This window comes from Panthera tigris, chromosome A1 (assembly GCF_018350195.1).
Source record: "Panthera tigris isolate Pti1 chromosome A1, P.tigris_Pti1_mat1.1, whole genome shotgun sequence".
Classification (NCBI taxonomy): Eukaryota; Metazoa; Chordata; class Mammalia; order Carnivora; family Felidae; genus Panthera; species Panthera tigris.
Genome location: NC_056660.1, coordinates 79,856,574 through 79,882,341, shown reverse-complemented (window position 1 = coordinate 79,882,341; position 25,768 = coordinate 79,856,574). Strand labels below are relative to the sequence as shown.

The following is a 25,768-nucleotide window of genomic DNA, read 5'->3' as shown; positions in this document are numbered from 1 at the left end:
ACATACCATCAACTTTAGGACACATGCTACTTTTGAACCTGTGAGAAGGTTTCAAAAAAAGGTCTCAGAATTGCTGAAATGCGGTACAGTGAAGCGGCAGAGGTGGTGGAGACGTGACCAGCGTGGAATGCGTGGACACACGGAGGTGCAGGTCTGAGAAACAGTCCTGGGAGCGCAGGGACCAGGGCTGGCCCAGTCCCAGGTGGCAGTGGGGACCACAGGCACAGGCAGTGCTTGAGGGGCTCAAGGCAGGACTCCCACAAATGAAGGGTGGTGGCAGCAAGCACCTGACCTCACCACTCCCCGCCAACAGGGAGGGAAACTTGGGAACCCAAGGTCATACTTCTCAGGAGTCAATGGATGAAGACCCTGGCCACAGAGGGACAAGAGGAGTCCCAAGAGCAGTCAGTACAGTTTATTCACCAGTGAAGGGTGAAGTCAGCCCCAGACCAGAGTAAAAACAAGCCCCAAGTCAACACCCTGAGCCCCCCTCCCCTCCAAGGAGCCGTAGTCACTCGGTCCGGGGGAGGGCACAGCATGAGCACAGGAAGAGCTCAGTTTAGCAGAGGGTGTGGGCGGGGGTAAGGGGATCACCCCCAGAAATGAACAATGAGGAAGTAACAGGGAAGAAAGGAAGTTAGAACTTCCATGTCAGTGCAGACCGAACACCAGAACTGCTCAATCTGGCCTCCATCACAAGCAAGAAACCCATCCTGGAGTCAAGGGGTTCAGTGACACAGAAGCGATCGTGCTGACAGCAAGCACTGAGGTGGTGGTCAGGCAACGCGTGCTTAACAGAGGTGCGAGTGAACACGTGTGACCAGGGGCTTTCAGAGAGCACCCTGAGAACACCCGTCCTCACCCTGGGAACGGCCGCACCTCACACGATTTCAGGCTATGGTTTGCTTTAACAAAGACCACAAAATTTACATCCAAGCAATCACCTACTGTTTTAGCTTAATTTTTTATTATGGAGAATTTCAAACACGAAGTAGAAGACAATGGGTAGGTGGAGGTTCACCTATCACCTACTTTTCTCCCTCTCCCCGTATTATATTGCCCCTACCCCACCACCCCTCTGGCCACCATCAGTTTATTCTCTATGGGTCGGTTTTCACTTTTCGTTTATTCATTTTCTTTTCGCAGATTCCACATACAAGCGGAATAACGTCGTATTCCACATTCCACCATCCACATTACTGCCAATGGCAGGATTTTATTCTTGATGGCCGAGTAGACTGCGTGTGTATGTGTGTATACACACACGTTTCTCTCACACACACATCTTTATTAACCTGTCTGTGGACACGAGTTGCTTCTGTATCTTGGCTGTTGTAAATAATGCACCTCTGAATTTATTGTAGCATTTATCTTTTTAAATTAGTGTTGGTTTTCTTTGGGCAGATACCCAACAGAATTGCTGGATCATATAGTATTTCTACATTCCATTTGAAGAACCTTGATATGGTTTCCCACAGTGGTCGCACCAGTTTCCATTCCCACAACTGTGCCAAGGTCTCGTTTTCCTCCACGTCCTCGCCAACACTTGTCATTTGTCTTCTTGACCCCAGCTATTCTGACAGAGGTGAGGTATTCTCTCCGGTTCTGCTTTGCATTTCTGTGACAGTCGGTGAGGAGCACCTTTTCATGGGTCTCTTGGCCATCTGCAGGTCTTTGGAAAAAGGTGTATTCAGGTCCTCTGCCCATTTTTTAATTGGGTTTTTTGGTGTTGATTTGTGTAAGTTCTTACTAGATTTTGGATAATAACCCCTTCTCGGAGAGGTCGTTTACAAGTATCTTCCCTCACTCAGCAGGCTGTCTTCCCCATTTGTTAATGGCTTCCTTGGCTGTGACAAAGCTTTTTATTTTGGTGTAGCCCTAATAGTAATTTTTGTCTTACTTGCCTTAGGAGACATACCTAGAAAAATGTTTCTATAGCTGATGTGAAAGACATCACTACCTTTGTTTTCTTCTACGAGTTTATGGTTTCAAGTCTCACGTTTAGGTCTTTAATTCATTTTTTTTGTTTATTTTTGTGTATGCTGAAAGAAACCAAGTGGTCCAGTTTCACACTTTTGCAAGTTGCTGTCCAGTTTTCCCACCACCATTTGCTGGAAAGATGGTCTTTCCCCATTGTATTTCCTTGCCCCCTCTGTCGGAGCCAGACATGTAGTTGTGGGTTTCTTTCTGGGTTCTCCATTTTGTTCCACTATCTACAGGTCTATTCTTGTGCCCTTACCATACACTTTTGATTGTTGTGGCTTTGTAGTGCACCTTGAAAACTGGGATTGTGATACCTCCAGGTTTGTTCTTTCTCAAGATTACCTTGGTTATTTGAAGTGTGTGTGGTCCCATACAAATTTTAGTATTATTTGTTCTGGTTCTGTGACAAGCACTCTCTTATTTTCACAGGGATTGCATCAAATCTGCAGACTGCTTTGGGTAGTGTGGACATTTTACCAGTATGGACTCCTCCAATCCATGAGCATGTTTCCATTTGTTTGTGTCATCTTCAGTTTCTTGCACTGTTTTATAGTGGAGTACAGGTCTTTCACTTCCTTCATTAAATTGATTCCTTTTTTATTCGTTTTGGTACAACTGTAAATGAAATTAACAATTTCTCTTTCTGCTGCCTATCACACAGCTTTAAATAAACATTTGTGCCATTCTTGGGGCACGTGGGTGGCTCAGTCGGTTAAGCGTCCAGCTTTGGCTTAGGTCACGATCTCGTGGTCTGTGAGTTCGAGCCCCGCGTCGGGCTCTGTGCTGACCGCTCAGAGCCTGGAGCCTGCTTCGGATCCTGTGTCTCCCTCTCTCTCTCTCTCTCTCTCTCTCTCTCTCTGCCCCTTCCCTGGCTTGTGCTCTCTCTCAAAAATAAACTTTAAAAAAAAATTTTGCCATTCTTGTTTCATTGTAATTTTTAATCCAAGAAATTTCCCTCAAAGTACTATCAGTAACTCCTGCAGAAAAACCGAAGGGCACAGGAAGTCATTGTCGCACAGCAAAAGGGCAGCAGCCAGCAGGGTCTTCCAAACATAGCGGGTGGCAGAGGGCTTTTTATTTCTGCCATTACTTAAAATTTCCCAAGCTCATTATACATTAATCCTATGCTTACTGTGATCTTAGTAACGTGCACCCTTCAACACTACACTTACCCACATTTTACTTAAAATTCTCCATCTGCAATCTAGCCTTCACTTCTCAAAAACCAGTAGTTACAAGTTGGCCCTGGTAAACAGGTGAGGCAACATATTTCTCTACCCAGAGTTTGCAGACTTCTTACATTTTCCCCTACGAGTTTTATAAAAGCTAATTTTAAAACTTTTCCAGGGGCACCTGAGGGGCGCAGTGGGTTAAGCGTCTGACTGCATACTGATTTCAGCTCAGGTCACAATCTCACAATTTGTGGGATAGAGCCCCATGTCGGGCTCTGTGCTGACAGTGTGGAGCCCGTTTGGGATTCTCTCTTCCCTCTCTCTCTGCCCCTCCCCTGCATGTATATGCTCTCACTCTCTCTCACAAATTTTTAAGAAATATAAATATCATCCAAGTGGTTTGGTATTTTTTCCTCAATGTGGATTAAAAACATTCCCAACAGAGCTCTGCAAAATTCACCTAGTATTAAGCCCTTGCTTCATGGGGCCACTGCGGGGGACAGGGGGCCGGGGACAGGAGCGGGGGGCGGGAATGTCATCTGCAAGAGTCCGGGAACAGCTCCTAGAACAGGGCAGACACAGCAGTGGCACCAAGTGCATCGTACATAAGGTCAGAAACAGTAACGAGGCTTCTCTAAGGAAAAGCAGGTAAACAGCAAGGAGTTAGCTTGTGTTCAAAAAGTTCAGGAACATGTAAAACTCTCATTTCCCTTTTGCAGCTTCCTTTTTAACCCTCCTTGAATGAAATTCAAATTCCCTCCACAAAATGCAACTCTAACCGATTTATTTAAGCTAACCATTAGCTTAGCAATACTCCTCTCTGTGTCGAAGCAGGTAGGACATCGGTGATCCCCAAACACCCACGAGTCAGGCTCTCCTTCGGCTCATGCTGCAAGACCACTTGTCTCGAAAACAAGTTTATTAAAACAGGACGTGAAAGCAAAGTCCCACAACTAGCTAATCTAAGTAAGTGCCATCACCCGCTAGCTCACAAGAGGGCTCGGAGCGTTTCCAGAATGACACCTGGGGCGGCCTCCCTGCACACGGCCCCCATTCCACACCATACCACATCTCTCTCCAGCCTCGCATGGTCAGCTTCACGGCTGCACCCCACGTGCTCTGCTCATGGCCCGGATCCTAACAACTTCCACGTGGATTTTTCCTCACTTCCCAGCACAGTCATGCACCCCCTTCCTTACCCACTTCACCAGCACCCATGACCAGGGAGCCCCTCCTTCACAAGTCACACCCTGACCCAGGAAGGCACGCTAAGCCACACTTCCGGAAGGAGAAAGACCACCTTTCGAATCTTTAGCTGTTAGCCATTTCATCACACGTCTAAGCACTTTTATATTTATTCCCATACTTCCGTACATGTGCACAAAGCAGAAAAAAATACCATCTTACAAGGGACCAGGGAAACACTTTAAAGCACACACATCTCTCTAGATTAACAGATTTAGGAGTCTTAAAATATAACCCCCAAAATACACAAGTCTCTCAAAAGCGGTCACGTGTAAACATCTGGAGAACCCGGTGATGAGCACATACCACACCCCAATGAAGGAACAGCGGGAACAGAGCCAAAGCGCCCGCTGGCTGTGCAGCGCCCTGTTCAGAGGCACGAGCACCTTTCTGGATACACCTGCACAGGCTCCTCTCCCCCAACATATTCCAAAAACCAGCTCTCTCCAACTTACCAAACTTCGATACTGGCCCTGGAACAATTTTGAAGTCCGACTGTGCGAAGGCTGGGCTCCCAGGGAGTCAAAAGACTTTATCCGATGAGATGAGGGCCGGGCACACACGGAGTCACTTCCCAGGCCGATGTCTGAAAAGGTCGTGCACAGAGAAGAGCGAGCTGAGACGCTGGACACCACGCACTCTCGTAGCACACCAGACTCTAAACTGGGGCAGCCCCCGGGGGACGCACGGCCAAAGCAACAAAGCGGGCCATTTATGCAGAGCAGTCCGTCTGCTACCCAGACAAGGTACGCGCGCTCCAGGAAGTAACTCGAGAGAACTACTCATCCGTCCCTCTCCAGTACAATCTTCACATTTCTTAAAGGTTTTGTAACTGGTTTTAATACTTTCCCTTCCCATGGAAAAAACAAGCCTCTCAAAGTAAGTCAGAGCACCAGCCAGGACTCAACCCCAACACATCACCCCCGCCCACCCACTCCTCCAGGATTAAGCCTCAAAAAGGGCCATAAGCAGCAGGAATCCTCTTGCAACAAAAGACTCCGACTTTAAACCAAGAGAAAAATCCCCTGACAGCTTTTAGCTAGAAACCTGTCTGAGCAGGACGTCCTCAAAATGAAGACAGCCACGCCTTCCTTCCAAGTCACAGGAAGGATGGATGGAAACAGGTACTAAGGGGCCTAGCACTCTCCCCGAGTCTCTTCAGGAGCAGAGACTTAGGCCAACCAACAAGTAAATGTTAGCAACCCGCTTCTTAGAAGTCAGTTGACCAAAAAACAAGGCCATGAAGAGGTTTTCTAAGGAAATCGCCAGAGCAAGATCCACACAGCTAGCATTCTCTCAAAGGCACTACATACGCAGGGAGCCATCTATAAAAATATCCTTAAACGTGATCTCCAGTTCCTATTTTTCTGAAGGATCTGTTGGGGTTGGCTTACACAGGGTCTTACAAAATTTTCTGCTGTCAACTGCAGGTCTGAAGTTATCACAGGAAGGCCCTGATTTCCAGCTGCTGTTGAGGTACACGGGCTGCGGCTCCAGGCTCCAGTTTTCCGAGAGCCGAGCAGGGCTGCGCACAGGGACAGCGGCCGCTTCCCTGGGCTTCTGCCTGGCTCCATGGACACTGGTGTCTGGAAACCCAGTCCTACAACAGCCTCGACAGCCCAGTCCTGAATCCCTACCAGGGCACCTCCAAAGGCCCCTACAATTCTCAGGTCCTGCTTCAGGCTGTGCATAATTGTCAGTGTTTTCTACTACGGGTGGGCACAGGCCTTGGGAATCTCAAGAACAAAACCAGCTCAAGGGCATTTCATGGAGATTCCATGAATCTCCATGAACCCAGCGGCTGCACACTTGTCCTCCTCACCCCCGCCCCGCTGTCGCCGGACTCCACCTTTCAAGGGAACATTTAGTGCAATGAAGGAGTCCCACGACATCCCTTACACTTCCTGTCAGCTGTCTTTCTTCTGTCCAGTTAAAAGGCAAGTATTTATCAATACATCTGGAGACAAGGGTCTTCAAGTGGCAGAAGTGAAAATAGTAACAGACTTTTCTCATTCATTTAAAAGTGAATCTAAAAGGGAGTTAAAAAGACAGGGTCACTTCCAGCACACGGGCCTCAGGAACAAAATTTAAAATCAAGTAGCCCAATATAAGAGCGAAAATTCCTTCCAGCTGAGAGACCATGTCAATGCTGAAGAGCCCCACTGATTCCCTAACTTCCAAGCATGTTTCCAGAAAGGACATCTTACTCCATGTCCAATGCTGTCAGGGCACAGGAGCACCACTGCTGCACAAGGAGGAGGGGGAAGCGACAGTAACAAGCCCGGGAGCGATGGGACCCAGGCCACGTTCTATTACAAGGAGCACATGCCCAAGGGCACGGATCACAGCCGGCCCCATCGCCTCCCCTCTCGTCCTCCCCAACTTGGCACCTGTCCCTCAACTGCAGCGAGACCCAGCATGCAGGAGCAAAGCCAAAGTGGCCCTCTTGTCCCCTACCAGCCACCAGAGAAGGATGCCCTGGGAGCAGCAGGGTCACAGTAAAAAAACGACATGTACTTGTCACATCTGCCATTCTTGTCCCGCCTGCCATGGAGCCCTCCATCAGCCCTCAGACGCTCCCGTGAAACTCTGAGGCACAGATGGTTATTAGAAGCAGCTGGCACACAGGCCCCACATGGTGAAGAAACACAACCATGCCCCTCTGCACCAGTTTCTTCTTCCGTTAAATTCCGGGGATCTGATCTACAGGTTTCCATCATTGTATTACCCCCACCGCTACATAATCTTTCTAATCGGCTTGTTCGCCGTCAAGCTAGCATTTTTACAATGTGGGACTAGAGAAGGCAGCTTCACTGCCTAATAACCTTCACAAAATGCCACGAAGTTCTGTTTGCAGAACATCACATGGGAGGATAATACTAACTACATTTATCTTTGTACCTCCCCCCCCCCCCACCTTCTCCATCCTGGTCGCTTTCCCTCCTCCTAGAGTCAGAACCTCAACAACAATCCCACACTTGATCACAGAAGGTCCTATCTTATCAATGGAGCGAATTCCCCAGATAATCCATCTCAACAGCCCTAGGAGGTTTTCAACTTCAAACCGCACAGATAGGCTGGGAAAACGCAGCCACATCAAAAGCCCTGCCTGGGGCTGGGGGGGCAGAGGCAGGTGCTCTGGGTAGTGCCTCCCGCACCCCTCCCCCATCCCCCACCTCCGTGCAGACAGCCATCCCAGCAAGTAAGTTCTAGGAGGGGGCTACCTGACCCTGAGCAGAGAGCACCGCCGAGCTGGGACTACAGCTTGCGATGCTTTGCCTCTGCTCCTCCCCACACCCCCTCTGAAGGGCCAGGAAAACAGGGACAAGAACCCCTCAGAAAACCACTTGAGGTTCTTATCAAAAGACCCCAAAGTCAACATTCCCCCGTAAACCTGAAACTAAAACTGCGTAGAGGGAAATGGAAAAATAAAAATGACTTTAAGACAGAAGCGCCACTAAGTCCTTTTAGATCCACACAGCTCTCCAAAGACAGAGCTTCTCGGTGCTCAGGGACAGGCAGTGCCTCCCTCCAAGAAATGTGCACAGAAGCTCTCCTGTCCTCCCTGTACCTGGGAGCCCAGAAGAGCAGCACAGGGTGTCCTCAGCTCCACTCACCCCTTCACTGAAGGAGGGCCCGGGCTCCCAACACGGCAGAACCCATACCCTGGGCACCGTCACAGCCCGCAGAAAGCCTAGCCGTGACAGGGGGTTACTTTAGGGCTACCTCGCTGGCTGCCTCCTTGTCATGGTCACACCTCTCAAACTGGCACTACACCTGCTCCCTAAACGTAAGCTTTCATCAAAAGAAATAAAAACCCAGAGAAAGGTGCTTCTAGCTCCAAGACAGCCTGGGAGTCCACCCACACAAAACACCTTTCTCCTCTGCTAAGGTGGCAGGCAGCAAGCTTTCTGCCCACAGAAAGGAAAACACCTGCTATCCACCAGAGGCCCGAACAGCAAGACTCTGATCTAAGAAGAAAATATCACAGCAAAAATTAAAGCCAAAAATGTAACAGGATAGGTTTGTTGTTTTTTTTTTTTTAATTCTATAATGCTCATGTCTGCCTTGCCAACCAAAACGCACATGTTTTTGCCCTTTGGTCTTCCCACCCCCTCAAGTTCAATAAAAAGTTCTTACCTGCTGTTACTTTGTTTAGAGTCACTAAGGAACTGAGGACCTTGTTAAAATTCTGCCCCTGATACAAATCATTTGCATCAAATGTCTGAAAGGAAAAATTAAACAAGTTAGTAGGGTCTCCTCTGTCGGGTACAGGACAAACGAAGTTCTCACAGCAACGGGAGGACCACAGCAGGATTCGCTGAGCAAGTCCTTAAGAGGCAGCCCAGCCTGCAGGAGCAGACCGGTGGCCTCAGCTTCCAGCAGAGGGCAGGGGCCAGTCAGAGCTCCCGGTGCAGGCACACTCCGATGTGGGGCAGGAGACCAACGTCCTCACTGCCAACTCCCCACCTGGCCCAACCCCCTCGGCAACAGGGGGTGGAGCCCCGTGAGCTACTGGGCTTGCTTCTAGATCCTGTCCCAGCCCCAAGTCCACTCCACAGCCAAGCACAGCAAGAGAAACACATGCTGACAGCAGGAGGAAAGGAAGACAGAAGTGGATTCCGGAAGAGGGACAGACCAGTAGCTCCGGGGACACCTCCGCTCTCCAGGCACCGCACTGAGGCCTGACCGGGACGGGCTAGTCTACACCTCCTCCAACCTCAGCCACCTACAGACCCGGCACACAGGAGAGTCCATCCCGGCACGCAGGTGCACGTACGTGTACACACACACACACACACACACACACACACACACACACACACAGAAGCTGAGAGAACACGTCAGCTTGCCTAGATACCTTACAGCTGGTCTGCAAGTGTGCGCACAGGCACACACACAGATCTCACTCCCAAATACTGCCTGGAGGACACGCATGGCTTTTGATCGTCAGGTAACCACCACAAAAGATTGTAACAGTAAAATCACCTACAACTGTGCCAGAAAAATTATGAAAATATTTCTTTCAGGATGTCGATAACAAAGGTGTATTTAGAGACCCAAACGTAAACTGTGTTAACAGCCTTAAGTTTCTCGCACCAGGGCAAAAATGAACAGACCAGCCACTCCAGGAAGGAGGGTCAGGAGGAGGAGGGCCCGGCCACCTCTCCCCTCCTCCCTCCCCTCCTCCACTTCACATCCTGCCAGGAACCCTCTTCTTCCTGCCTCCCAGCCCCCACCCCCTAAGTCCTCACAGGACTCCTGGCCACACTTCCACACCAGACTAGGTCAGGCGCCCTAATCAAGCTCTCCCAGCACACTCACCTCAAGGACAACCTCACATGTATAGCCACCCTACACTGGAAAACCCACGAAACCAGAGTTTACAACTCCCAACATCTAGCAAAACAGCCAGCACACAGTACAAAAGGCCCAACATCTGCTGAATGGATAAATGCACCAGTCGACCCATCCGTCCACCCTGCGGTGCTAAATGTCACCATGCGGGACATTCACACACAGAGCAGCTAAGGGGAGCCTTTCCAAATCTAATTGCTGCCTTCCTCAAAATTCTTCAGTTAATGGCCTTCTGCCTTTAATTTCTGAAATGAGTAAAAACCATGAGGTAGGTTTATTTAAACATGAGCAAACAGGGGCCCCTGGGTGGCTCAACTGGTTAAGCGTCCGACTTAGCTTAGCTCAGGTCATGATCTCACAGCTCGTGGGTTCGAGCCCCGCGTCGGGCTCTGTGCTGACGGCTCGGAGCCTGGAGCCTGCTTCGGATTCTGTGTCTCCCTCTCTCTGCCCCTCCCCCGCTCACTCATAAAAAACACCAACAAACAAAAGAAAAACTGAAGAACTTCAAGAAAGGAGGCCATCAAATCATGGAGTCAAGGGAGGAGCTGGACACACAGCTTGCTTTTTCTAAAAGCTGGAAGAAACTGAACAGAGCCTAACGCCTACGTGTGACCGCATCTAAGCATTCCGGACAGTCACTGGTGCCATTTCTCACACAGCTGATGTACAAAATGAATCAATTTCACTCCAGACCCTTCCTGTAAAAGGCACCCCTTCCAACAGAGCGTCTTTAGAATCAGTTTATACAACACAGAATCTAATTCATTTGTGAGATTTCAGAAACGAGTCAAATGAGCATTATCTAGGCGGACACATCTACCTACGTTTTGTTTAACGTGTTAGTTGCATTTTTTAGGAGCACCATGAAGAGCATTAACTTTGACAGGCCTCCGCTTCCTTATGTGTCGAACATCAACGTTCCTTTGTAAAACGCAGGAGCAGCTAATCTGCCCATCTTTCAGCTCTGAAGTTCCAGTTTTAGAGATAGGAAAATTAAATACGCAGTACCCTATGAGAAGAATTCAACATAAAAAGGTCTACTAACCTTCATTGTGGTGAGGCAGCAAGTCACAAAACCCAGAAAAACAGGATGCTGAAAGCTGCAGCTTCCTGTTATTCCAGAACTATATATCTTTCTTACTTGGATACCAGGAAGTGTCTGGTTGGCCGAACCTGCCCACCGACGGGCTTCCATGTGACCCCACAACTTAAGTGGATTCACATCTGTGCTACACTTCTTCACAGGAAACTACACAACGAGAGGAGACAAACGCTTGCCGCCGAGAAACACACATTCTGAATCCATGAAATGTTCTGACTAAAGCCCAGCTCTAAAAAAAGACTATTTCCCGAATTAGGAAACTATTCAACAAAAAGAAAAAGAAAACCAGAAAACTCTTGAGTAAAGAGTCTGCACTAGGGGAAAAGTCTCATTAGAACTTCTGTTTTAGTGTCTCGGCACAAGTCAGCCCACACGCGGGAGAACGACCAGGACACCGGCACACTCCGCCGTCCAGGGCACTCCGCGCTTAAGGACACCGGCCCCACCTCAGGGCCTACCCATGTCGCCCAAAGAGCAGCACCGCCCACCCTGGCTGTGGTCAGGAGCCAGCGGGAGGAAGGAAGCCAACACTGGGGTCCGCTTTGCCTCCGGTGGCGACGGAGCAGATGTTCTCAGGAGAGGCTGCATCTCCAGGGATTCAGAAAACCAAAACACTCCGGCCAAACCCCAGGCCAGTTAAATTAGCATCTCTGAGGAACCCTGGCCCCATGTGATTCCAGGCAGCAGGGTGAGAAAAGCCCTGGAGGGACAAGGAAGGTGTGAATCCTCTCCCCAGGAGGGCTCCACTCCGGACCAAAACCAAACTCACAGTGAGGAGGGACCACTCTGTGGCCCAGAGATATTGGAAAAGCAGATCCCCAAACACTCACCCTCACTTTCGCATTTACGTGAATTAAATGTATACAGCAGAATCCAATATTCTTGAAGTAAAATGGTCCTGTTCCCCCCTCAAAATACTAAATTTGTTGATATTTAGTATTTTACTAATCAAAAGCAACAATACTATAGTGACAGGGAGCAAACACGACCCCCAAAGAGAGCAGGACAGAGGTGAGCAGCGTGTTCCAAGTGACAACACAGCACTGTCCAAGGAGCCAGAGCCCTGAGCAGCCGGCCCTTTCCTGCGTGGAGGCTGCCCCCGCTTGTTATAGCCTCACAATGTATGGAAGCCCTCCCAGGCTTCTGCTTTCTCATCCTTAAAATGGGAAGGAAAAACATACTGACAAGGACAGAAAGCAACATGCAAATGTCTCACATGTTGGAGAAGGAACAGATTTTAAGAACTGAAGTCTTACTCACCAAGCTTCAGGTTTCCTGTAATACTGACCCATCAATAACCACATTCTACCATAGAAAACGGTTTTCTAAAACACAGTTACCAAGAAAAAAGCTTTCTCGATGCCTGGGGGGTACACAGAAGCAGAGGCCTCACGGGACCAGAGAAGGGAGTACAGGCATCCACACCACGCGCCCTGGAGCGCGACACTGCACCTCTCTGCATCCTGAAGGACCCTACTCCATCAAAGTGCTCAGGTTCCCACCCAAAACTCCCACCCCTGAAGCTGCTGCTTCTGACAGCCCAGCCCTCCCTCCCACTCACCTGTCCACCCTGACAGTGTGGACACCGCGGCACCCCAAGGCTCATGGGGGAAATACACCAGCACGCAAGAGGAAGGGCGGCCCCGCAGCCTGCACACGGGTCTGCTCAAGGCTCTGGTGTACCTGCTGCCCGGCTCCCCGCCCTCGCTGGCCCCGGATGGCTAGCACTATGTGGGAACACTTCCGCAGAATGGCCATTCCCTGCGCGGTCTGCCCAACACTGAACTATCCACTGCCTTGTCACACGGTCAACTCTCAGGAGGGGAAACCACGGTCAGCTTCACCTGAGCCCATTCTTAACACAGTGGGAAACAATCGCAAACTCCAAGCAGCACGGGAGGCCAAGACTGGGAGGGGTGCAGGCAGCGTGAGCCTCAAGGGCAGCTGCTGTTAGCAGGGCTCACGCAGAGCAGACAGATGCCCTCGGCAGCAGGGGAGTGCCGCCCAATAAGGCCACCACAGCACCCCAGCGAAAGGTCCTGCCTGGGGAAACAGACCTCCTTGCAACAGAAAGGAAAGGATATTAAATCGAGGCTCTGGGTCCGGGAGTCCCGCCTCCCCAGCCCAGAAGGGACTTCTAAGAACCTGCTGACACACTATGCAGTCTGAAGAGGGCCCACCCTCCCCAGCCTGGACTTGGGTCCACTGAGGCAGCAGCATCCCTAAACACGGCTCTCCTCTACACCTCGGGTCCCCAACTGGGCACCTGCCAGATGCCCCAAGAAACCTGGGGCTCCCTTCTGGCTGCAGCCCCCATTATGAGCTCACATGGGACCACACATCTACCAACCACCACCACATCAAGGAAGGAGGCTGCAGTTTTCTCCACCAAAAAAAGCAGTAAATGAAACTATTTCATTAGATAAGGATAATTAAGATAATCATCTCCTCCTTTAGCAGGGAAAAATGCCAAATACCAAAAAGATTCTACCCCCAAATACATCATTCTCCTCGATTCGGCCAAAGCAGGGCACTGCTGGAATCCTCCTGAAAGTATCAGCATAAATAGCATCCCCACCCCAAGGCAGGCAGCACAGGACATCACAGACAGGCCAGCCACAGGGGCCAGCAGCACCAGCAGGGCAGAACCAGGCTCTCAGGTCCTCTGGTGGGACCCGCCCCCCCATCTCCACTGGGGGGGCGCCCACACGGGGTTAAACTCAACAAAAGAGCACACGGCTATGCCAGGGGACACCAAAAGCTACCAAGGAAGTCTCCAGGCTGTTTCTTTACAACTCCGGCCAGTCCCAGGTGTCCCTAAACAAGGTACAACCTGCAGAGAACCTTGAAAGAAAGGGAAGGCTGAGCGGAAGAGCTCTGAACAAAGCAGCACAAGCGAGACATGAGGTGGGGAGTGGACAGAGAGCGAGGCACAAGGCGGGGAGCGGCAGTGTCTGCAGGACACACACAACCACCACGCCAGTCGCTCTGCACAAACAGGAGCTCGAGGGGAAGTCAGTTCGGGACAACACATGTACACCGGGGCCACCTCAGACCAACCAGGCCCTGTGGCCCCCCACACCTAGGAGCGTCCAGTCCAAACCAGGAGGAAGGGCACGGAGGGCCGGCACAGGAGCACAGGCCTGCCGAGGGCCCCTGTGGAAGGTCACTGCATGGCCCTGGAGCCAGCTTCCCCACCTGAGGAGGGAGAGAAACGCCACTGGCCAACCTGCAAGGCCCCCCCGCCCCCGCCCCCCGACACAGGACACCACTTAGAGGAGGACCATCAACTGGGAGGAAAGGAGAACCAGGGTCAAGAGAGCCAGCCTTCCCAGGACACCTCGTGAAGGCTGAAGGAGGAAAGCAGGGGAAGGAGTTACGAGGCCACAGAGGAGGGTTAGGGTGCTCCCCTGCACCAGAGCCACGCCCCTGCACCAGGTTCCAGGTGGATGACGGGACACGGGAAAGGAGAAGTCAGCAGGACCCCAGCCCACCAGTGGGCAAGAGAATCACATGGCTCAGGACAGGTGGGGGCAGGGCAAAGCCCCATTCCACCAGCACCTGCTCCAAGAGGTCAGGAGGGGTTTTTTCAAAAGGAGGGACAAGCATGCGTGTTCACAGATGTGGAGCCCCTCAGCTCTAAACCAACAGCAGAGGGAGGAGGGCGCACCATCTGTGTCAGGAGGTCACGGTCAGGCCTGAGAGGCCGCCCGCCCAGCAGAGGCCCAGACAAACCAACCCCTCAGAGCACCCACCCCACCCCCCGACCACTAACCCCAGAAATCCTGCCCGTGATGTCACCAGAAGGGCTAACACATACCACCAAAGACAGGGCGATCTGGCCAGGTTCACCCTCCCAGCCCGAACTTCCTCTAGTCCTCTTAACGTCTTCTATTTTGACTTACATGGTCACATGCACTACCAAGTTTAGCTCCTGAACACACACCAGAAATCAGGAAGACTCACCTATACAGGAAGACGGGGCTGTGCCACACAAGTGAAGCAGACATCACCAGCATCCACCCGGCAGGGCAGTAACAGGAGGGTGACACCCCCGCCACGCCCCCCCCCCCCCCCCCCAACGAGAGCTCCCCGAACGCACGAACCTCAACCTGACAGAGAAGGGCTGCATGAGGAGAAGCCGCCGTGGTTCTCAGGAAAGCCTTAAGCAACAGAAGACTGCTCTGAAGTAAACGGGTTTCCAAGGCACAAGTTCTAAGAGCAGATGGGGACCCGATCTAGAACCGTCCCATTCATCACACCATTTTCCGACTTTTTGGTCTAACTCCAATTCACCGCAGCTGGTCAGTTAGCGCCAGCATCCGCTCCCCACCCCCTGCCACGCCTCCCCATGGGCTCGGTCCACGCACCCACGCGCACCAGCTCCGAGCAGGATGATGCATGCCAGCCCTGAGCAGAAGCTGTAGGAGCCTTTGGGGGTATCCACCCATCTGAAGGAGACAGGCAGGCCCAGGCCGGAACTGCAGCATCAAGATGACCCTGAGAGCACAGCAACACCCTATCCGTAGCTAACACGCAGCCAGGAGGATAAACCTCTGGGCTTCAGAGTCTCGGAGACGTGGGGGCTGAATGACAGCATCTGGCAAGAACTGGCAATACACCCACATGCCACATTTTCCACAACAGAAGGGATTCTTGAAGGGGACAGAGTACATCTTCGAAAAAAAAAAAAAAAAAAAAAGAAAAACAAAGAAGACATGAAGTGAAACAGGTCATTTAGACTCAGGCCAAGTTAACACTAAAGGGTCAAAGTTAAAACCTTTTCGCTGGATAAAACAACCCTCAGCTATTCAAAACAGGAAAAACTGTTCCCCACAAAGCACTTCTTATTGCAGAGCAAACGAGGTTTTCCCTTCCTTCCCAAACTCTGGGTGCAGTCGTCACGTAACTGCTCGGGAGCGACGGCTTCACGTAGCCTCCAAGAAGAAAAGACACCATGTGTTCACAGGCTGGCCCTGCAAGCACTCGATCTTTCTCACACACCCTCGACTGGTCCGCCACCCTACACCAGGTACCCTAGGAGCCAGAAGGTAGGCAGGGCCAGCAGAGCGACAGAGGGCTTCACCACCTTCAACCTCCACCGCCTAGACCGCCGCTCGGCATCTAAGTAACAGGTCCCTCAGCCTCAGGGCCCTGGACAACCTACCTCGCAGGTCCTGGGGTGTCAGCAGTTCCCAGCGGCTCCACCGGGGGACACAGCTCTGGTCTCTCGGAGGCGGCCTGAAAGCATCCCCAGGGCTGGGTCTCAACCAGGCTGCCCACCACAGCCATGTGCTCAAGTCCTCACAGCAGCGACGTGGGCACTCGACAGGAAGGCCAGCACAGTGCCTGCGACTCAGGACTGCAGACCTGCATGCCATGCTGTCCCTAAGGAGGCCCCTGTGCGGCCCACTAGAGGGAAGGGGCCCCGGCCCCAACTTGAGAAACGAGTGCCCAGAAGTGTGAGCATGGCGCTTGAACCCCAGCACCATGTCCACCGCCACGGGAGTCCCAACGCACGTACACCTCTCCCCTCAAATCAGGTGCCCACACCTCTTCCCTGGATGGCTCAGCTGTCACAGAATGTCACTCCGCATTCTGTGGAGTGCAGACACACCTCACAATGAAGTGGGACAGGGTTCCCAAAAAATGTAACTAAAGGATGCCTAACGCAGTAAGGCCTGAAAGGCTCTCCCCACCACCCCCCCCCCCCGCACTGCCCAGCTCACAATGGGGGCCTTGCTTCACCCTGACTTCCAAATGTCACTGATAATACTGGAAATCAGAACGTCTCCCACACAATAAAATAGAAAAGCAAACCACAGCACTAAGTTGATGGTGTCACTCATCATATAACAAAGACCCCGTCAGTCAAATCTTTCGACTAGAAATAAAATCCGAACCGGCTTAAACGAAACAGCACTGTTCAGGTAACAAGTCAAAAAAGTAAGAGCCACAGTGCAGAAGTCATCAGTTCTGGGCCATCTTTTTGTCTACTGTCTCCGGCATGGCCTGCAGTTTCAGGAACATTACTCCTACTGAGGTTACGCAGCCCCAGGCAACAGCAACAAGCCTGCCATCCCAGCAGCAAATGGCTGGCCCCGAGCCACCGGTCACAACCCCACAGCCAGAGAGGCAGAGCGGCCCTGGGAGCCAAGGTGACACACACATCCTCCCAGCATCTTGTGCACGACCCCAGTGTGCAGGGTGGGGACCCCCTACAGCACTGGGACTACACAGAATCTGAGAAACAGGGTAGTGGAGATCTGTGGGCTGCCTCGGCTGCCCTCTGCACGTTCCCCGGGGCTCGACGACCACCCACTGACTGCAGACCACCAACCACAGCCACTGAAGAGAACGCATGCCTAAGTTATGCCCCTGGCTGAGGACACCCTGGGTACATGCGACAAGAAAATCACAGGGAACGTACGGACATTCTTTCTACCATCTCAGGGCTAAAGGAGAGACCCCCACAAGGGAAGGCCAGCCAAGCACGTTCAACTCTTGTAGCTTTAATGTTCCAAATGCAAGGAGCCAGGTCAGCTCCTCCAGGGAGTTTATGAGGAAGCTATTTCTGACGCAAGAAACTTACTTTTGGCACGGTTCTGGAGTGTAGTTCGCCAAGTTAAAAATATAATTTTGTCCTATCACATTGTCAAGAGAAATTGGATTTTGTGGCAAGAGGAGTAGAAAGGAGTCTTGAAGTCCTGCTATTTCAGTTTACTGCAAATGGTCCATACTGATGGGGACACGGGAGGAACAGGACTCTGCAGTGATTTCGCCCCCTTGGCTTCTGCAGGTTTGTTCTTAGTCCTGCCTACTCCTCCACTCCAGGGATAAAACTAGCTTGGCGATGGCTTCTATCAATACCTACCAGTCACCCGGTGTGCCCCCAAACAACTTTCCACTTTAAAATGAGAATTAAAGCATATTCAACGCTGTGCATTTGACTGTATCAACACCCACATACGAACAAGGGCAGGGACAACCCAGATCAAAAGAAACCCCAGCCCCATGTTTTAGGTGGTCTACAGGAAGGGGCGGCGGGGGACGGGGGGGGGGGGGGTTGGGAGTGATAAAACGCTGAGAAGTGGGGAAGACCACCGGAGCAAAGAAAGCACCAGCCGGCCTTCAGCCTCCACAAACAGAAAGCAGCAGAGAGGCCGAAGCCCCACCAGGCAGGGAGGGAGGCTCCAGCATCCACAGAGGCCTCTGGGCGCTGTGCTCAAGACTTCACGCCAACCTTATTTTACAAAGAAGACCCGGCCCCCAGGACGACGGTGTGATGGTCCGGGAGAACAAGACAGGAAGCCGGTGAACCACTGCGTTCTCCTGCAGGCGTACAAGGGGGTCCACAGCAAGCGGGGCAGTGGGCTCAGACACCCATGCACAAACACAGCGCCCCACCAGCCTGCAGCAGGACCCCAGGCTGTCTGCAATGCCAATGGGGTGAGTCTGAAAAGAGCAGCCCTCCGGTGTCAAACAGGGGTCTGGGCAGAAGGGCTCAAATAAGTTAGGTGCTAACGTTTAGAGCCAGGAAGGTAACAAGTACACTGCATTAACTTTAAAAGTTAGCATGAATAGTTACAAAAGTCAAACTATGAGAAACATCTCAAAGATGGTAAAGTGCAAGGGTGCCTGGGTGGCTCAGTCGGTTAAGCATCCGACTTCAGCTCAGGTCATGATCTCACAGCTCCTGAGTTTGAGCCCCGCATCGGGCTGTATGCTGACAGCTCAGAGCCTGGAGCCTGCTTCAGATTCCGTGTCTCCCTCTCTCTCTGCCCCTCTGCTGCTCACACTCTGTGTGTGTCTCTCTCTCAAAGATAAACAGACATTAAAAAATATATATTAAAAAAAAAAAAAAAAAGCTGGGAAAGTGCAAATGCGAACTACCTCTCATCTCTCCCAAAGTTCCACTGAAAATGACAAAAGAGGCTTTAAGTAATAAAGAAGGAATTTACTGCAGCGCTAAATGGGGCAGGGGCCATGAGCAATCTAAGCAAGGCCTCAGGGGATTCCACAGCACAGGAAAGAATGGGCCATACTTCTAAGGGGACCCAGGAGCACCTCGGTGACTGCTCCAGCAGGAGGATAGGAAGCAGCGCTTCTCCAGGAGGAGGCCAAGCACTCAGACCTCTGCCCATAAGGAAAGCTGGCTGCCTACACCAGATCCCTAACAAGTCACTAAGTCCAGGTACTACTGGACCCACTAACAGACACAGAAGACAAAAAAGGAGACAATTCTACCTAAAATGAAATACCCTAAGAGCCCCACCATAAACTTCAAGCAGGGGTCGCCCTCTAGCTGGAGTGAGACACGGGAACTGGGGTACAGAGAAGGCTCATCCCTCTACCCTGCTCAGGGAGAGCATCCAGACCCTTCCCCCCAGATTTCCCACACCTATTCCCAGCCTCGCCCCTTACAGGGCCCCTCTCGTCTCACCTACACAGCTGTGCATTCATGTCAGCTATGGGGCCTTTATTCATAGAACAGGAACCGCAAAGTCCAGCTTTTTAAAAGCCCTGGACGTTACATACAGAACAGAGGCAAACAGAACTCAGGCCGGGAGCAGCAGCCTGGCTACAGGCCTCAGGGCCCAAGAAGCACAGCAGAGGGTTGTCTGGGTTCTGTGGGGGGTTTTGTTTTGTTTTGCTTCAGATGCAGCCCAGATGCACCAAAAAAAAATACAAAAACAGCCCCAGAAAAAGCTTGTCCTCTCTGGCTGGAGCACCAAGAAAGGGGCAGCACAGCAAAAAGGAAATTTCTAGACACTAGCCCTGCCCACCGAATACCGAGGGGGAACACGGCCAATCCCACCACTCACGGCCATCATAAAGTGCCCCTCATCCAGTCTGCCCCCCAAGCCCCATGGAGTCACACTGTGGGTTCCTCCTCTTCCACACAGGGGTGAGCTCCAAGAGGAAAGATCAAGAAATACAGGTTTCTTGGGGCACCTGGGTGGCTCAGTTGGTTAAGTGTCCAACTTCGGCTCAGGACATGATCTCACGGTCCATGGGATTGAGCCCCGCGTTGGGCTCTGTGCTGACAGCTCAGAGCCTGGAGCCTGCTTCGGATTCTGTGTCTCCCTCTCTCTACCCCTCCCACTCAAAACGAATAAACTGTTTAAAAGAAAAAAAAAAAAGAAAGAAATACAGGTTTCTGGTACAGCATTTAAATGTGTAAAAGTACTGAAAAACTAAGAATTACTAGACAATGCAATTAGTGAAAACCAAGATACAGAGATGTTTCAAGGAGCTGGGAGGCAGGACAAGCGCACTAAATCCATCCCATTCTCGGGGATCCAAAGGAAGGGAGCCACGGTGGGACCACAGAAGCGGATCAGGACTTTTAAAGGTGAAAATCCAAAGGTCTTCGTGACAATTAGCTATCACGACAAACTGAGAAAGTACTCTCTAAACTGCTCAACCCTGTACAGACAGAACTCTCAGTAGACAAGCAGTTCCAGTTTTGAGTGAGCAGAGAAGATAGACAGTACTTGGTACCTGACAGGAGACTTGAATAGATGCCGTCCACATGCCCAGACAGACGTTCAGGTCAGTGTTATTTCAAGGTACGTACATTTAACAGAGCCTGTTAGCAGGCACACAATGACATAACAGGACTACAACGTGATTGCTGGCACAATGCCTCCCTAGAGCAGTCTACAGCCTCCTGGTCTCAGGTCTAACCTTGGCAGGGCTATGCTGAGAGTCCTGAGGGCTGGGCCCAACTGCTTAAAAAACAAACAAACAAACAAAAGCAACCACCACCAAAAGCAGCAGCTTTCCAAAAATGCTAAAATGCTTGGGTACCTGTCTGTGCCTATTATAATCTTCCACACTGAAACGTTCCCCTCAAGTTCAAGGGTATGACATATCCCAAGGAAGGAAGACCCCAAATGCCACAATTCAGATTCTCTTTCAATTCCTATTCGGGACAGCTCATCAAATCCACGATGTTTTGTTGGTTCAGCTCAACCAAGGCCAACCAGGGAGCTGCTGGCTTTACCCGCCCAGGTATCCGCCCACTCACCTTCTCAAGTCTGGCCACGTGAAGCATCTCTCTCCGCACCCCAACCCCATGTGCTCCACTCCAGCAGGACTCCAGCCTCAGCCCTGGATCCCACCTGCATGCTTCCACCCTACTTGCCACACATGGCTGAGGCTCCAGAGACACATGTTGTGCATGGATATTTTCCCCAGGGCAAAGCAGGGTTCCAGAAGGTCCTCATCAACTGTGTGCAGACTGACCACCACCTGGAGAAACACTTCCCCATTCTCCACTTGCAATGAAATACAAACTTGCTCTTCAAGATCTTTGAACCTGTCCTATCCAATAAATGGTCAAAGGATCCCCTTCTACCCCAGCGGTGTTACAGCAGGCTCCCCGGGAATGCTGCCCCATCACGGGACATTCCCTGCTACCCCACTATGAGCCCAACGAGATGCTCAAAGACACCCTGAAGACGTTAAGTTTCATCTCAGAAGATGGGAAGTTTCCAGGTCTCGTCAGGGTGAAGACAGGTCAGAGCCGGGGCAGTTGTGAAACCTCCACACCTGCTTCCCAGCCCCTAAGCAGCCTTGCCTGGTCCTCGAAATAGGACATCTGACTGACGGTAGTGAGACTCCCGATGATGATCCAGAACAGACACGCACACTTTGTTTTACATTACAACCAGTATACAAACACAAAACCCACATAATAAACATGCAATTTAATAACCTCACACTGAAAGAATTAGCAAATGCAGCTAGGACAGCATTTACTCAAGCTTTAAATAAAGTTGCTAATGATCACTGGTTCAAAGTCCTTCCTAGGTTATAAATCCTTCACTACGCTGAAAGGCTTCAGGGAGTTACACGTCATACCCATCATGACGGGGGACACACAGAACACAAAGATTCTGCAGGTAAACTTGCTAAGTCACATGTAAATCCTCCCCTCAGCTGCATGGTACAGGCTGCTGGTCTCTACGTGAACACATTTACCAACAAGACACTGCATCGCACCGCACCTCAAAATGCACCTCTCTTCTTCCCTTTCATGGGGCATCCAACTAACTGCACTGACCCGGTGCCCTTGCTGCAGCAGACCGGTTATTGTAAACTTACAAGATGTGGACTCTCCCTAAACCTGGAGTCAAATACCAGCACTGCCCCTTGGTAAACATTAGACACCGGACATCTCGTGGACCCACTCCCCATCTTGGTCTCCCTTCCCTGGACCGGGGCTCCCCGCGCCCCCCTCACAGCACCGCCTTGTGGCTGACTTGGCACCGAGGGGCCACACGGCAAGTAGTCAGTATTGCTACGAAGCCGCTGGTACACAACTCTAAGAACTTATTTCCACCTCTCTGCATTTCTACCATTTCTCCTCATACACAAATGTTGTATCTGTACTCCTTCCTTCCTCTTAACTTTTTCCTATATGCTCCTGAGGCCCACGTGGATGAAATGCAGCTCCCGGCGTCAGCAAGAGTCGGGGACTAATATTTGCTGGATGGACAATGGAAAGCTGGCACAAAAGGTAAACAGAGCTCAGAAGTGAATGGCCAGGTTCACAAAGGACACCATATGACCTTCACACAGATTCTTGAAAACACAGGTAAGCTCTTCCACCGGCCAAAACACACACAACTTTCTAACTTACATGCCAAACACCACCGCCAAACGTTCTTGCCCAGAACCAAGATCTCAAAGGCAGTGTGCACCAAAAGGCCCCAGTACCACGCAGCTACCACCACGACACCAATCAATTCAGGAAGGGTCATCACAGGATGCTAAGTGCATCAGATGAAAGGCTGTGGGGCACCACCCCACAGATTATGTACTAAGCACAAAGACAAAGACCACCTTTACAATGCAGAGACCTGGCGGATGTCACCTTAGCCAAGGGATGGAACTCCGTGCCAGCGGTATGAAGTGTCAACATGAAGCACTTCTGATAGGACCCATGGAAATATAGATCATCAGTGTGTAGAATTCTTACCTAAAATGTCTAACCTGAACCAGACTCTACGGGGTTAACAACGCTGGACTCCCCAAAAACATAAGAGTCCTAATAAATGTGAAAGGTAGAAGAACGGTGTGGGGAAACTAAGGAAGAATATTCTCATCTTAAAGACGTACATACGGGGTGTTCAGAGGCAGGCATGTGGAGGCCTACCACGTGGTTTAAGTGGCTAGAGAATATCTGAACACTCAGAGCCAGGCGGCAAAGTGTCTGTATGGTGACCTAAGTGACGGCACAGGACGTCACACTACCTTCTAATGTGTTAGCTTAAGTTTTTCCAAGAAAAGGGCAAGGGGCAGGTCAGGAGGTTTGTTTGAGCTCCCCAACACTACCCCCAGCATCTTTTAAGTAGAAAATGAAAGCATTCCCTCACCATCCACAGACCAGATCAGCCCCGTGTCACTTCAGGATCTCAGTCGCTGCCTCAAAAACCCCCACCCCAGCTCAGCCGACTGGCTGCTTCTGCCAGAAGAAGGCCTGAGGAAAGTACACTTCCCACTGTGCCTGTCCTAAGCTGGGCAGGATCCTTGGCCTTTCTGTAAGTTTGAGGGAAACTGCCACAATTCTCCCCACCTCACCAAACCCTAATTTGAGGGACCCAACTGGGTCAGCTTTAAAAACCAAGCTAATTAAGTCAGGCTCTCCAGGGGGACTCTGGAATGTTTTAAAAGCTCCACAACTCTGCAACCCAAGGGGACCCTATCCGTTCTAACCTACAAGTCCTCCCTGAAGGGATGGAAGGGGACGCACCCCCCTCAGCCTGGAGGAAGGTGGGAAGAGCCACAGCATGTCCTGTCCTAGCACTTCAAGTACAGACCAGTGAGTTTCCCTCAACTACCCGAGAAAACACCCAATGCAGACTAATATCAAATAGATTGGAAATACATATTCTGGTTAGAAAACTATTTTTTACAAAAACATACGAAGGGCAGATTTCACATCCAAATGTGGCCTGAGAGGCCTCGGACTTTGTTTTGCTTGGTCATCACTCACTGGGAACTGGCCCTCTCGCTGGTTCCCAGGACCTACAGGAACTCCTCAGGGACGCAAACTGCTTCGGGCAACTACCTGCCAGGAAAAGGTCTTCCCTTCCCAGGCGGCCAGCGGGGATTCTGCTGGTTTTTAAAGCCCAAGTAGAGAAGTGAGGACTAAGACATCCTGAGAAGCCTCAAACAAGGTGGGAAAAAGGACAGAGGTGGGAAGGCACCACGCTAAGTGACCAGCATCTTTTCTGGGCAAAGAGAGCACTCAGGATTCTGCAGACTGTACGTGCTCAAGCTCTAGATTCATGCCGCTCCCACTCATCAGTCCTGACATTTTTAACCAAGAGGCCTTACTGGAGAATAAAAGATAGTCCTTCAATAAAGCACTTCCCCTTCAACTGGCCAACACTGACCATCCTATTCAACCGCAAAGCAGAAAGAACACACGTGCAGCCTAGTGCTGTTCAGGAGAATACACTCCTACCCAGGAACCCTACCCAGGGCTCCTACCCAGAAACCCTTTCCCCACTGCGCGAGGCCATGAGGATGCACCGGAGGCTGGGAGAAAGCCTTGCCAGCGACCCCCGGCCAGGCGTGCGGTCGGCCGGGCTGGCCCACACAAGCCGCGCCCCGCCCCCCCGCCCCCGCCCCGGTCCAGCACCTAAAGGGACAGATGCAAGCGCACCACAGGCTGGGGGTCCCAGCACAGGGCAGGCCTGCCCCCCTCCTCAGCCGGCAGAGCCCTGCCTACACGCCACACGCATCCAGAACGCATGTCCAACCCAACCCACCTCCGCTCCATCAGTGATTCTACCTGACCCATCTCCAAAGTCACCCAAGGACAAGGACCAGCCTGCAACAGGAATCTGGGCCCTTTTTAGATTAGGGAACAAAAGGTCAAGAGTTACGTGGGTTTCTTCAATATGCACCTGCCCACCCTTCCCTGCACCCTCCTAGGGTCTCCCCAGTGAGGGGCTGAGGACAATTCCTATCTCCATATAGGGGCAGAAACCAGTCTGGACCCCACACAGGGCTCTAGCACTGGTCTGCTGCTCTCCACAGGACACCTGCACAGCTCCTCAGAGCACAGCTACACATGCTCTCCCAATACAAGTTTCTAACCAGTTTCAAGCCCTTTTTTCTTTTTTCCTTAAGTGAGAGAGACAGACAGACGGGAAGGGACAGAGGGAGAGAGAGAATCCCAAGCAGACTCCACACTCCGCTCGGAGCCCAACGCAGGGCTGGATCTCATCACCGCGGGATCATGACCTGAGCCAAAAATCAAGAGTCGGAAACACTCAACCGACTGAGCCACACACATCGTGTTCTCCCGGCCCCACCTGGCACCCCAGCTCCAGGTCCTTTCTGATTCTAGAAGTCTGTGTGGTCGATATGCCTAAGAGCCTCCCCTGAAGAGCAGAGCCACCGGGTCCCCAGGCAGCCCCTACTGTGCTCCTGTGCACGCACAGCTGGCCACCTGGCCCCTCAGGCCGACCCTCACCACCAGGACAGGCAGCCACTGCTGACGGAGAAAAGGGGGCTCCCTTTTCAGTTACACCTCAGCCATAAGTCCTTCAGGGAAGCCAGGCCCTGAAGGGAAGAAAACAAAAATTGAAGGAGTGACTGGACCGGAAGGAACAGTGAAGGTGTGAACAGGGGTGGGGAGAAGGGCGAGCAGAGACACCAGACGGGGCTCTACAGACATGCCGAGCCCCTTCACCAGCAGGCTAGCGAGGGCACCTCGGGTGTTTTTACCAAGTCAACCAACATCTACTCCGTGCCTCGTAAGTGACAGACACCAAAAACTCAAGCTTAGAAGCAGGCTGAGGAGTCCACAGTCCGAGCAAGGACACGGCGTTGAACGTGCCACAGAGGGAAATGGCAGGGACCGGGATGGTGGAGGAGACGTGCA

General features: G+C 51.5%; 1 protein-coding gene across 5 annotated transcripts in view; it reads right to left on the bottom strand.

Moving 5' to 3' along the window:
* Nucleotides 1-25,768, bottom strand: part of ARHGEF7 (Rho guanine nucleotide exchange factor 7) — a 135,764-nt gene that overhangs the window by 69,552 nt on the left and 40,444 nt on the right. For 2 of the 5 annotated variants that reach the window (XM_042980243.1, XM_042980209.1), the window contains exons 3-4: nt 8,541-8,625; nt 4,856-4,986 (exon numbers count right to left, since the gene is read on the bottom strand). In XM_042980243.1, coding sequence (XP_042836177.1) covers nt 4,856-4,986; nt 8,541-8,625 — 216 coding nt within the window. Of the gene's footprint in view, nt 1-4,855; nt 4,987-8,540; nt 8,626-10,803; nt 10,893-25,768 lie in introns of those variants that run through there. The other 3 variants (XM_042980211.1, XM_042980222.1, XM_042980232.1) reach the window with 3 other exon arrangements.